This window comes from Rhagoletis pomonella, unplaced genomic scaffold (genome assembly GCF_013731165.1).
Source record: "Rhagoletis pomonella isolate Grant_MI unplaced genomic scaffold, Rhpom_1.0 Rhpom_scaffold_01549, whole genome shotgun sequence".
NCBI lineage: Eukaryota > Metazoa > Arthropoda > Insecta > Diptera > Tephritidae > Rhagoletis > Rhagoletis pomonella.
In genome coordinates, this window is record NW_023460103.1 from 26,170 (window position 1) to 40,052 (window position 13,883).

Here is a 13,883-nt window from a genome sequence, read left to right on the forward strand (position 1 = left end):
TACTCGCTTCTTGTTACGGCTATCAAGGGAGGATTGCAGAGTTGCTACCGGATTGCTTACGATGCATATCTTAAGAGGACAGGTGCAGCAGCATCTTCTATACCGTTGTCCCACATTGTCAAAAAGGAGAACTTGAAGACGAACTGAAAGTAGAAGTTGAGCTGAAATTCGCAAAAAGCGATACAATTCTTTTTGATGCCTTCTTTAACGCTTAATATCAAGCTTCAACTGGCAACGCTAAGGACCAAACGGTATATGTGTGGCTCAAGGATGGCCAAATTAATCAAGCCCAACCTAATCAATTCATCCCTATGTATCCAAAAAATTTGCTTAATTAAAAAAAAAAAACACGCCCAGTTATTACTGAAAAAACATAGAATGCCAATTCTTTTAATAGCGTTTTTCAGAACGGAATAAGTAAAAATTTCTTGACCTTTTTAGCTTGAGAGTTGTGTTCAGCCAGAACGCTGGTGATAATATTGGCATTCATAGCATGGTCATTAAAAGGTAGTTAAATCTTTACTATATTAGAAAAGTTTTTATTACAATATTTATACACATATATATAATGAGGCCAGACAGCTATAAAACAGTAATAATACATATGTATGTACAAGTATGCTTTTACAGGTACATATTGTATGAACTAAATATAAAACTGTAAGATTCGCTTATACTTAAACTGATTTTACATAAACTAAATAAAGAAAAGTCTTAAATTAGAATTTCATTCCGTAAAGTACCTCTCATAAGGATATTTACTAAACACTGTGTCTATAACGGTGGTGAAAATTTGGGCAAAAGCTTCGTTGAAGCTATCACGCACCTCATGATAAATATCCTTCCAATTTTCGTTAAGGAAACCGTTCATCGTCTCACCCAGCATCTTGTCACCATTAAAAAGGTTGTCAAAATTGAAAATCATTTTATCTGGCTGCACATCTAAACGCACATCCTTCACCTTCATGTATAGACCGTCTGGTTTCTCCATTGGAACGCCAGTAAAACGAATATGAATTCGTACATTAACTATTTAGATATATAAGATAAAAATGTACATTTTGAATTACAGATTTACATAAAGGTTTTCTAATTCACAACATACCCATTGTGATATTGCTTTTGCCAGTGCCGGTTATCGGTAGCACTAGTACACGTCCTTTAATTGTGTAATCGCCAATCATGCTGAGGACAGGCGCGACAGCGTAAAGATCGTGCTTTGTTCCTAAATCTTTTCCGAAGCCCCTGCAAGTGAAAATTAATGCAGGTACGCATGTAAATATATATATGTACATTTGTATGTAGATGTATTGAAATTTACAGGGCAATTCAACTCAACACAGTCTTTCGAAGGAAAAAAGTCTTTCGTAAGATATTTGTCAATAATGGCAGCTATTTTGAAACCACTTTTCTGTCTTTAAAGACTAATTGAAAGATTTGCTAACGAGAAGGTCTTAGCTTTATTCTGTAGGTCATTTAATAAATAGTTTTCTAAAAATTTAATAGAATAGCCTTTTTTTTCTGTTCAAAATATTTATTAAAAACTAAAAGTTTAAAGAAACGTAAATTTAAGATTAAGATAATTAAGTAATTTTCTTTTAGCTTAATGAAATTAAAAATAATTTTTTTTCATTTTATAACAATAAAAACTACAAATTTAGGAAAATTACATTTCAAAAAGAAAAAAAAATAATAATAATAAATGATCCACCACAAATTAAATAAAATTAAAAATATATTTTTGTTTTCAAAACAATAACATTTAAAAGTTAAAATAAAATAAAAAAATAAAATAGCTTCCTAAAAATTAAATGAAATTGAAAAAGAAAATATAAAAAAAAAAATTGAATTCACACTCAACATTGCTTATTGCTATGTATAAATAAAATTAAAGAGGAACGAAATAAATTTCTAAAAATTAAATGAAGCGAAAAACAAATTTTTTTTTTTACTATTAATTCTATAAATTAAAAAAATGTTATTAAAATATAAAAAATTAAGTTTAAAAGTTTCCAACAATTAAATTAAATTAAAAAAATATGTTTCTTAATTTAATTAAATTTTTTTTTAAACAAAAATTAAAAAGGAAAAACATTAAATAAAAAAAAATCGTTTCTAAATAAAATTTTTAACAATATTTTTCTTTTTAAAACAATAAAATCTGAAGATTGAAAGATAATTAAGACAAAAAATTAGTTCCTAAATATTAATGATATCTATATAAAAAAATATATATTTTTTTAATGACACAAAAAAAAAAAAGAAAATTAAATTAAAAAAATAGTGTAGTGTTTGGAAGTGCGGGTGTTCAGTCCGGTTGAACCCAATACCAAAAAATAAAAACCAAAAAAAGATGTTTTTCTAATAGCGGTCGCTCCTCGGCAGGCGATGGCAAACACTCGAGTGCATTTCTGCCATGAAAAACGGCCTCTCATACAAATATAATCGCCATTCGCAAGCGCAAGCGACAAACCGGAGCAGAAGCCAAACACTAACGTATGTGTACTATTATTATTATTAAATTAAGAAAAGCTAAAATAAATGAAATTAAAAAAAATGAAATGTTTCTAAAAATTAAATTAAATGAAAAAAAAAATTTTTTTTTTAACAACTAAATTTAAAAGTCAAAGGAAAAAAAAGAAAAATTAGTTAAAAGAGAAAAAAATACATAAAATAAGTTTCTACAAATTAAATTAAATTAGAAAAATATATATTTTACTTTTTAAAACATAAAATAAAAAAAATATACCAAAAAGGAAAAACATTAAATAAATAAAATAAAAAAAACGCTCCTAAAAATTAAATGAAATTAAAACTATTCTTTTTACAATAAAATCAAAAAATAGAAGAAAACTAAATTTAAAAAAGCTGAATAAATAAAATTAAAAAATTAAATGTTTCTAAAAATGAAATGAAATAAAAAAATATTTTTATTTTTAAAACATTTAAATCTAAAATTTAAAAGAAAATGGGGAAAAAATACTTAAAATAAGTTTCCAAAGTTAAATGAAATTAGAAAAAAATATATTTTTCGTTATTATTATTGTGGCGTAATAATATTTACTTTTAACAATGTTATTGAGCTTTGTGTCACGATTTGCTAGGCAAAATGGAAAAAGCAACAAAGTCTAAGCAGAGATGGAGCTTTTTTTACCTTCCTTTTATTAGCTCGGGATGTAACTATGTAATATTGATGCGCCTAAAAGATGCAGCGATTTCTATTCTCAAGTTACATACTTGATGACAGTACGAATGGCAATTATAATAGGGAGGTTCTAGTTTTTTAAACTATAATTTTATTTTGTAAGAATTTCGTGCCAGAATAAACAAAACCTTTCAAACTACATATCTTCTCTAATGTCTTTCAATTGCCTTACAAAAAACCTTCAACTATCTTAGCCAGAATTGCCCTGATACTTTCTTAAAGAACTATATTTGTGGGTGCGTATAAAAACCAGCAATCATCGTACATACTTCACATCCTTCATCTTGATTCTGCTATAGCCAGTTATATCGTTATTGATAAAGGTCAAATCAATGTTGACTGGACTCTCAGCACCTTGCTTCATTACCATCTTTGCAACTCTTAAAGGCTCGGTCTTAACTAAATTTAGCGAGGCGAAGCCTAAAAGTTTTTAAAATATATTATTTTTGTACGTTGTGTTTTAGTAATCATACGATTTGAAATCGGAGAAAATCGCAAAATTGTTTTTAGTATTTGTAAGCAAAATAATTTTTTTTGAGTTTTATTTTTTACTCAGAAAATAATCGTTATTTCTTGAGTTTTATTTTTTTGCTCGGTAAATAATCTTTATGTTTTAAGTTTTAATTTTTCGCTCGGAAAAGTAAGTTTTATTTTTTGCTCAGAAAATAAAACTAAATTTATGCGCATGCTGGGGCGGCTACATTGGACTTTTAACGCCACTGTGGAGTGGGTAATGAAAACGCAGAAAGCAAGAAATGAGGGCAAAAACATAGACAAGGGCAACGATAAAGCCATAGACACTTACAACGTATATTGAAGGATCAAGCTAATGATAAAGATGAAGAACAGGACAATGTTAAAGATAAATAAAAAGACAAGCCTGAAGATGAAGATGAAGATTAAGATTAAGGCGAAGATGGAGATGAAAATGGAGATAGAGTTGAAGATGAAGATGATTACATTTCTTTTAAATTACTGGACTCTTAAATTAAATCAGGAGTGTTTTTACTCTTCACTTATTTCTTGCTAAATATGTCACATTTTTTCATTTGTTTGATACTTATATGGATATACATATTTCAGTTACCTTATTCCCTTAATTAAAGTGAATTTGATTTCTTAAACTTGCGTCGTTTAGAAGTAAAGTATTTTCAAAACTAGTTCAATTGATACCCATATTGCAATATCTAATTCATTTAACTTATTAAATAATTTTAATAAAATTTGTAGCAGGTGGCAACCCTTTTCAAAAATAAAACAACTTTATTGCACATCTACAGGCCAACCTCTTTTATTTGACACCTCACTTTTGAAAATAGAACGAACTAAAAGCCACAAGAACGAAAATTTTCAACTTCAAACTGCATTTACAGTGAAAGTATGAAAGTTATCCAAACAAATGGCATTTTTGAATTTAGCGTCCTCAATTTTACTAAGAACGAATTTTCATTTAAATTCGTACATAATTCTATTTTTGCCTACATTTTATATGGAAGGTAAGTACTGTGCGCCCCCTGTGTATTCACGCATGCGCATACGCATACGCAAAAATTTAGTTTTAGTTTCCGAGCAAAAAATAAAACTCCAAAAATAGCCATTATTTTCGGATCAAAGAATAAAACTTAAAACGTAATGATTACGTTCCGAGCAAAAAATGAAACTCAAAAAATAGCCATTATATTCCGAGCAAAAAATAAAACTTAAAACGTAATGATTATGTTCCGAGTAAAAAATAAAACTTGAAACATAACGATTATTTTAGGAACAAAAAATAAAACTCAAAAATGATTATTTTCTGAGCAAAAAATAAAACTCAAAAGTAACGATTATTTTCCGAGCAAAAAATTTAACCCCAAAAATAGCCATTATTTTCCGATCAAAAAATAAAACTTGAAACGTAACGACCGAGCAAAAAATAAAACTCAGTTAATAACTATTAAAAAGTAATTTTTATTATGAAAGTTATAACCGTTACGGTCCCTGATATTTTGAGTTAAAACTGTTACTGCACCGATTTAAAATCGAACGATTTGTAGAAAATCTTACCTTGAGACTTGTTATGCATCAGGTATTCAATAGTACTCATTAAACAAGCTCTGTCACCGTACTGGCATGGCTTTGGGTCATTAGCTAGAATTGAAAAATTGTAAGTTAGTTGTTGTGGTCAATATTTGAATATAACTACTAAATAAAATAAAGGCTGACTTCCAAAACGTCAATTGCATTGCATACGTACAAAGTATAATGTAATAATAATAATATAATAATATAAAATATATATTTATAAATTTTTTTATTAGTTATGGCCTTATAACAATTATATTAAAATTTTTTTATTGAGATTGAGGCCGCTTTTAATGAAAAACTATTGTGGAAAAGCAACTACAATTTGAAAAAATGGTAGAAGTGATAGCCATTTCGGAAATCACCACATTTCCTTATCAGACTTCTTCAGCAGGATTCGAACCGACGACCACAGCTGACTCAGCCAGTTGCCTACGCACTGTGCTAAGTTCGCCTTATAATATGTTGTTGCTTTTTCCACTTTTTTCTTGTAAGCCAAATACAATCAAGCGCAGATATTCCAGTGCTATTTAAACTTGATCATGTGGTCTTTGGTTTTGTTGGTTTTTGTTAATAATTCTATTTTTAGAACGTTTAACTTTTAGGTGTGCTCGTTTTTCACTCTGACGTCAGTAATTCAAAAATGATTTAAAAAACTCAATCAAATTATATGTTAAGAAGTTATATAAATCCGATATAATCCTCGAATTTCGTCCTTCTAACTTTATCAGCTTAAAAAATTACCTATTCGTCCTTGCTAATACAAAAAATTTTAATTTCTCTTCCATTTGGTACTTTTCTTCTTCTTATTTGACGCTGTAGCCGCCTAAGCGAATTTGGTCGAGTTCAGCAAAGCACGCCAGTCTCTTCTGTGCCAACTGACGCCAATTGGAAACGCCAAGTGAAGCCAAGTCCTTCTCCACCTGATCTTTCCATCGCAGTGGGGGCCTCCTTCTTCCTCTGCTACCACCAGCGGGTTCCGAGTTTAATACTTTCAGAGCTGGAGCATGGCCAAGCCAGCGGAGCCGCTGTATTTTAATTCGCTGCATTATGTCCATGTCGTTGTAAAGTTCATACAGCTTATCGTTCCATCGTCTGCGGTACTCGCCGTCGCCAACGCGTAAAGACCCGTAAATCTTCCGCAAAATCTTTCTCTCGAGCACTCCAAGAGCCGCCTCATCGGATGTTGTCATTGCCCATGCTTCTGCGCCATATACCAGCACGGGCATGATGAGTGACTTATAGAGCGTGGTTTTCGTACGTCGAGAGAGGATTTTACTCCTGAATTGACTACTCAGTCTAAAGTAGCACTTGTTGGCAAGAGTGATTCTACGTTGGATTTCAATGCTGATATTATTATCGGTGTTATGCTGGTTCCCAAGTAAACGAAATTCTCTACTTTCTCGAAATTGCAACTGTCAACAGTGACGTGGATGCCAAGGCGCGAATGTGCTGACTGTTTGTTTGATGACAGGAGATACTTCGTCTTGTCCTCGTTTACTACCAGACCCATTCACTTTACTTCCTTATCCAACTTGAAAAAGGCAGAACAGACTTCGCGGTTTTTGATACCAATGATATTGATGTCATCAGCATAGGCCAGAAATTGCATGCTCTTGTAGTAAATTGTTCCTGAGCGGTTCAACTCTGCAACTCTTATTATCTTCTCCAACATCAGATTAAAGAAGTCACGCGAAAGAAATTCGCCCTGTCTGAAACCCCGTTTAGTGGCGAGCGGCTCAGGAGGTCTTTCCCAATTCTGACGTTGCGGGTGGTATTGCTCAACGTCATTTGACACAGCCGTATGAGTTTTGAGGGGATGCCAAATTCAGACATAGCGGCGTATAGGCTGTCAAAAGCGGCCTTAAAGTCAACAAATATGTGGTGAGTGTCGATCCATTTCTCGCGGGTCTTTTCTAAGATTTGGCGTACTGTGAATATTTATTTGGTACACATATCGAGCCCTAACTGCCAAAATAACGTAAGCGACATTTTTTTTAATTTACTTTTTGATGCAGAAAGGCATCTAGATGCTCTAGGAATATTTCTGCATCAAAAAGAAAATTAAAAAATAAATGTCGCTTACGCTATTTTGACGTTAGGGCTCGATATATTTATTCTACATTGCATTGAACTTTTTTAAACAATTTTTGGAATTAATCATATCTTTGAAATTATAAACTCCTTTAAAATAAATCCTGACGTCAAGAGAAAAAATAAAAACGCCACTTTAAATAAAAAAGTAGGTTTCAAACCCATTTATTTATTATTTATTTTATGGTAGGTGAGGTAGAAGCTATTTTTTCGACTAAAGTTGTTGAAAAGTAAAAAATTTTTAAATCCCAGGATTCCGGAATTGTGATAACGACACCCCAAAAATCCCGGGATCGTTAAAAGCGAAAAAATTAACTTCCCTAGTACACACATATCGTCGTTTAAAGTACAAAACCGCGTAACTTACATTTGCTGCCAAAAATTAGATTTGCTTACACAAGCTCTTGGCTCAATCCTTATCCATTCGCCCTGAAATATACTAGCCAGAAATGCGATTGATTTATAAAAAAGAGAACCATTTTGAAATATGAGTGTTTTACTCTCTTCAACAGGAATTCCCAAACTTTTTTCACCGCGGCACCCTTGTTCTGCTAAAATGTCAAATGTCTACGAAAACAAGAAAACACAATGCAAACTTTATGCTCTTTAGCTTTAATGTGAGGACTGAAATTGTTTTGATGATTTCATTATTTCCTATAAGTTTTGACAATTTTATCCTGAAATCATTTGGCGCTGAAAGCTTGCTGGTGCATTTGTTTTTATCCGACTTCACAAAAAGAAGAAGGTTATCAATTCGTCGGAATATTTTTTATATTTTTGTATGTATATTATCGCATAACTTTGGACCACGTAAACCGATTACTATAATTATTTTTTTTTAAGGAAAGGTGTTACCTCACAGGTGGTCCCATTCTAATTTAAATTAGATCATTGTATCATAAAAAGATTAACGATAACCTTAAATTTTTATATGGGAATTGAAGTCGGTTTGGTTTTTTGCTTAAAAATTACTTGTTTATGTAAGCATTTGTTGAAAAGTGGATGAAACTCGGATTAAGTCTACATAAGTACCGAAAATGGTTGTGAAAAGGGTACGTTTTCGGCAATTTTTCTGAAAATACTGGGGAACTACGCTTAAGAGCGAAATACACCACACAAGCTGCTTGACAAACCAAGCGAAATATCCCTTTGTTGCAAGCCATTTGTGTTGTGTAGGGGGTTTGTAGAGACGCTGAAGGTAATTTTAATTTTAATATTAATAAGAATTAAAAATTTTTTTATTTTCTGGCCGCTATGTTGAAGTTTGATCAAACCGTTTGCGTTGTGCATGGAAAGTTTAAAAATTGCGCCCGCACTACTACTTGTATAATCTAGCCACTTGGGAAGTATTTTATTCTAGCAGGACTATTTAAAAAAAATGTTTATTGCCGAAAGTATGTAGGTTTCATCGAAAAATGTAAAAAGACAAATCAAGAGTTCAGAGGTTTTTAGCCGGTTGAAACTACCACTTCAATTTATGGGCTAGAAATTTTCTCATAATTCAGATTATACAACTCGAGGTTTTGATGAAATTTTGTTGAATTCTCCAAAATGTTATATAAAGCTTGGACTATAAATATATCAATGGAAAAACAGCAAAAAATTTAACTTGAAAAACATTGTAAATATAACAAGTAAGAAAGTCTAAGTTCGGGCGAAGCCGAACATTAAATACCCCGCGCAAGTATTAAATATATGTTTTTTTCACTTTTCCGAAAGCTACCGCTAGATGGTAAGCCGAGGTGTATCAATTTTGAGTAAATTGGCGCCCTTCAATTTCGAAATATTGAAGTTTCAAGCATTTCTGAAATGTACCGTTATATGAGAAGCGGCCGTTATTTTAGTCCGATTTCAATAATTTTCAACGTTTTACTTACATGTGGCAAGCACAATAACCACACCGAGTCTGGTACAAATTGGTAGAACGGTTACCGATATACTTATATGTGATCATAAGTGGGCGGTGCCACGCCCATTTACCAAAATTTTACCATAAACGTATTTCTTGGTAAAGAATTGTTGCAAGCATCAATTTTGAATAAATTAGCTTCAATATTTACTGGTTTATCGAAGATTTTGTATTTCTCTAAATTACCGTTATATGGGATGTGGGCGTGGTTATTGTCTGATTCTAAAAAGTTTTGGCGATTTTTTATGCTGTATGAAGGCCAACAACTGTGCCAAGTTTGAAAGAAATTGGTGCAGCGGTTACCAAGATATACACATGTAACAATAAGTGGGCGTGGCTACGCCCATTTTCCAAAAATTTATAATATTCTTATTTTTCGTCTAAAAATTATTGTAAATATCAATTTTGAGTGAATTATCTTCAGTAGTTACTAAAATATCGCAGTTTTCGTATTTCTGGAAATTACCGTTATATGGGAAGTGGGCGTGGTTAAAGTCCGATTTCGCCCATTTTCAATACCAACCTACCTTGGATTAAGAGAAACCTACATACCAAATTTCGTTGAGATATCTCAATTTTTGCTCGAGTATTCGTGTACACGGACGGACGGACAGACGGACAGACGGGCGGACAGACAGACATGGCTTAATCGATTTCTTTTTTCATCCTGATCATTTATGTATACATTTGTCTATATCTATCTCGATTCGTTTTGGCTGTTACAAACAACCGTTATGTGAACAAAATTAATATACCCTTGTGCACAAGTGCGCTCGGGTATAAAAATGGAGTCATCTCATGGCAATGGAGTAAGTTATCTTTAATTTATAACATATTTAACTTATTAAAGATCTTTTTTAATTCAGTGCAAAAGTAAGCGTGTCCGGGGAAAACCAAACCATGTGTGGACAGTGTCGGAAGAGAAGTCCCTAATTGATTTTCTTTTAGAACACCGCCTATTTGAGGTTGTAACACATTTAGATCCCAATTGTTTGATTTCGGAACCCCTAGATGGACACTTCGGCGATTTGCCAACAACACAAGCATATTCAACCTAAAAGTTTCATCGATCTCTTTCTCCTCATCTTCATCGCCTAACAAAAATGCACCAAATAAATTTAAAAAACTCATAAATGACTTATTTGACGACTCACTTCCTTCCATCGTTGCGTCCTGCGCGTACTTCTCGCAAATCGCAGCCATTAATTTGCTTTTCTCGCTTCTTCTGGGCATTAGAAACTTTCTAAAGCTGTTTTAATAATTTTGATTTTGTCAAATATAATTGTTAAAATATTGTACAATAGCACACGAAAAAGTATGGGATGCTCACAAGTTTCATTTTACAACTGTTCTAAAAAAATAGTACAAAAGAGCAAATATGACAAATAGCCCGACTTGTGAACTCCCTAAGTATGTTCAGTTATACTTGATAGGATAAAGTTATACAGCTATAAGTGGGCGCTACCACGCCCATTTTCTGAAATTCCATAATAATCTTATTTTAAGAGATTATTGTGAGTATTATTTGAGGGCGATTAATTGAGTAAATTAGCGCCCTTAAATTTTGAGTTATCGAAATTTCAAGCATTTCTGTAATTTACCGTTATATGAAAAGTAGGCGTAATTTTAGTCCGATTTCAATAATTTTCAATGTTTTGTGGCAAGCACAATAACCGTACCGAGTTACAAATTGGTAGAACGGTTACCGAGATAAATATATGTGATCATAAGTGGGCAGTGCCACGCCCATTTTCCAAAATTTTATCATAAACGTATTTCTTGGTAAAGAATTGCTGCAAGCATGGACTTTGAATAAATTAGCTTTAATATTTACTGATTTATCGAGGATTTCGTATTTCTCGAAATTACCGTTATATGGGATGTGGGCGTGGTTATTGTCCGATTTTAAAAATTTTCGGCCATTTGGTATGCTGTACCAGGGCCAACAACTGTGCCAAGTTTGGAAGAAATTGATGCAGCGGTTACCAAGATATACACATGTAACCATAAGTAGGCGTGGCTACGCCCATTTGCCAACATTTTTTAATATTCTTATTTTTCGTCTAAAACTCATTGTAAATATAAATTTTGAGTGAATTATCTTCAGTAGTTACTAAAATATCGGAGTTTTCGTATTTCTGAAAATTACCGTTATATGGGAGGTAGGCGTGGTTATTGTCCTATTTTGCCCATTTTCAATACCATCCGTCCTACGCCCGAAAGAAGTGCACGTACCAAGTTTCGTTAAGATATCTCAATTTTTACTCGAGTTATCGTGTGCACAGACGGACAGACGGACGGACGGACGGACAGACAGTCACCGCTTAATCGATTTCTTTTTTCATTCTGATCATTTATGTATACATTTGTCTATATCTATCTCGATTCGTTTTGCCTGTTACAAACAACCGTTATGTGAACAAAGTTATAATACCCTTGTACACAAGTGCGCTCGGGTATAAAAAAAAATCAACACCTGAACATTTGTTTGAATCACTGTATGTAAGTCCGAATCCTGGTCCGAGCAACATCAGAAATCTCATTTTGTCCACTACGGCGATTTAGGCGGTTTTGCAAATCATCGATGATATATCACTGCCCTGCATTGACGAGGAGCCGCCGAGGTTCGTTCCATCACTACTTTCTAGAGTGTTTGACTAAATTAAGTACAAATAGCTGCTGCGATTTAGTGACCTTTATCAGAACTACGATTTGGATTAGCTCCTAAGGAAGGGAAGAACAAAAGCAGCCTCCTCTACGATATCGCCCATAGCGGGCGGCCTAAGTTTGCATCCTTCTAACGATAGATGAGGGCAGCCACAATAACCTGCTATAATTACACCGTGCCACAGCCAATTTTACAAGAAAAAAAAATTAAAATATCCGCGAAACCATGGGTCAAATATAGAAATTCTGAATTTTTTTGTTTTTCGCATTTTCAAAAGCTAACTATTCGTCCTTGTGAACCAAAAAATTAAAATTTTTTTAATTCTACAGCACTTTTTCTTTCGATGGATACCCACAGTGTTATTCCACATTGCACTGAAATTTTTAAATAGCACAGGTTTACAAAAAAGTTTCTGCATATTGAACCAAACCGCTATATACCTATGTTATTCGACGCGCTGAATACAAATCCGAGGACTGTTAGCAACAATTTATTCAATAAGAATAATTTTTTTTGGTTGGTTTTGTTGTTACTAAATCCGAGTTCTTCAAGATCATCTAGAGGTCATCCCAAGGTAAAATGTAGAAGAATTTATTAAATTTTAAGGTTTATTCAATGAATTTTTCCCTACTTGACCTTCAAATGACCTCGAACCTGGCGGGATGGAGGTTAACAGATCTCTGATTCGCATTCAGAGCGTCGAAGAACATAGGGATATAGAAGTTTGGTCGGCCGCTGTGGTGTAGTGGTAAACAGTGCGCGCTTCCACTCCGCAGCGGTCGTCCCTCGGCAGGCAATGGCAAACCTCCGAGTGTATTTCTGCCATGAAAAACCGCTTCTCATAAAAATACAATCGCCGTTCGGAGTCGGCGTAAAACTGTAGGTCCCTCCGCTTTGTGGGACAACATCAAGGCGCACGCCACAAATCGGAATAGAAGCTCGGCCAAACACTAACATATGCGTAAGCGCCAATCTATTATTATTATTACAGAGGTTTGGTTCAATATGAAGAAACTTTTTTTTGTAAACCTGTGTAATTAGTGGAACTAATCGTAACATTGAAATTACAAAGTCCTTTAAAAAAAATTCTAACATCATAGAGAAAAACTAAAAGCGCAGTTTTACTATATTTGGCACATAGTTTTGGGATTATATTGATTGTTTCGCGTGTTTTGATTTTTTTTTTGGTTTTATTCGCACGGTGTTATCAATTATGTAAATTTCCTTCTTTTGCGTTGTTTTTTGTTCTAATGGGGAAGTCCGCTATACAGTTGAAACTCCAGAGTACATATGTAATTTTCATAATTTAAACGGTACCACTAAAATATTTTTCACATCTTTGCTGCTTCAAACGCAAATAGGAATTTCACTTTCCTCCTAGCCTTTTTTTTAAGTACTTTTATTTTTAACACTTACGAAAACCAGCCAACACTTGCAGTGCAAGAAATGGCACTAAGCCGAGCAACATTGAAAAAAACTTGAACATCTTCACCAATAAAACTAGCACGCTTCCCACTCAGCAAACTAACTAAATACTAAGCATTACAAAGTATTGCGCGGTTTTATATACCGATGTTTAGTTTGTTGATAGTTCTTACAAGAACACAAGCGCCCTTGAATGATTTTAAGATTTGCGGAATATTCATACACATACATACATATGTATGTATTTATTTGTATGTACATACATATATGTATGTATGAGTGCTAACATTTAAAATATTGTCGATTAAGTAGTTAACTAGACTGTTGTTAATTGTTGTTTTAATTTATTTAATATTTAAATATTCCGATTTAATTCCTTAATGAGCTCATTATGACTAATTCCAAACTGGCTATATATGTAGAATGTATGCATGTGTGTATCTACAAACAAATATTTTTTTCGCTTTTAGTTCAGCGCTAAGAATTTTAGGTGCAAAGTAGCTACGTAGCCATCTAGC

General features: G+C 33.0%; 1 protein-coding gene across 1 annotated transcript; it reads right to left on the bottom strand.

Moving 5' to 3' along the window:
- Window positions 1–579: 579 nt before the first annotated feature.
- On the bottom strand, window positions 580–13,535 carry LOC118752492 (protein takeout-like). The gene is made up of 5 exons (XM_036487406.1): window positions 13,357–13,535; window positions 5,252–5,335; window positions 3,475–3,625; window positions 1,106–1,245; window positions 580–1,029 (listed from the first exon to the last, which is right to left on the bottom strand). The coding sequence occupies exons 1-5, from the start codon at window positions 13,424–13,426 to the stop codon at window positions 728–730; spliced, it is 747 nt and encodes a 248-aa protein (XP_036343299.1). The 5' UTR covers window positions 13,427–13,535; the 3' UTR covers window positions 580–727.
- Window positions 13,536–13,883: the final 348 nt, after the last annotated feature.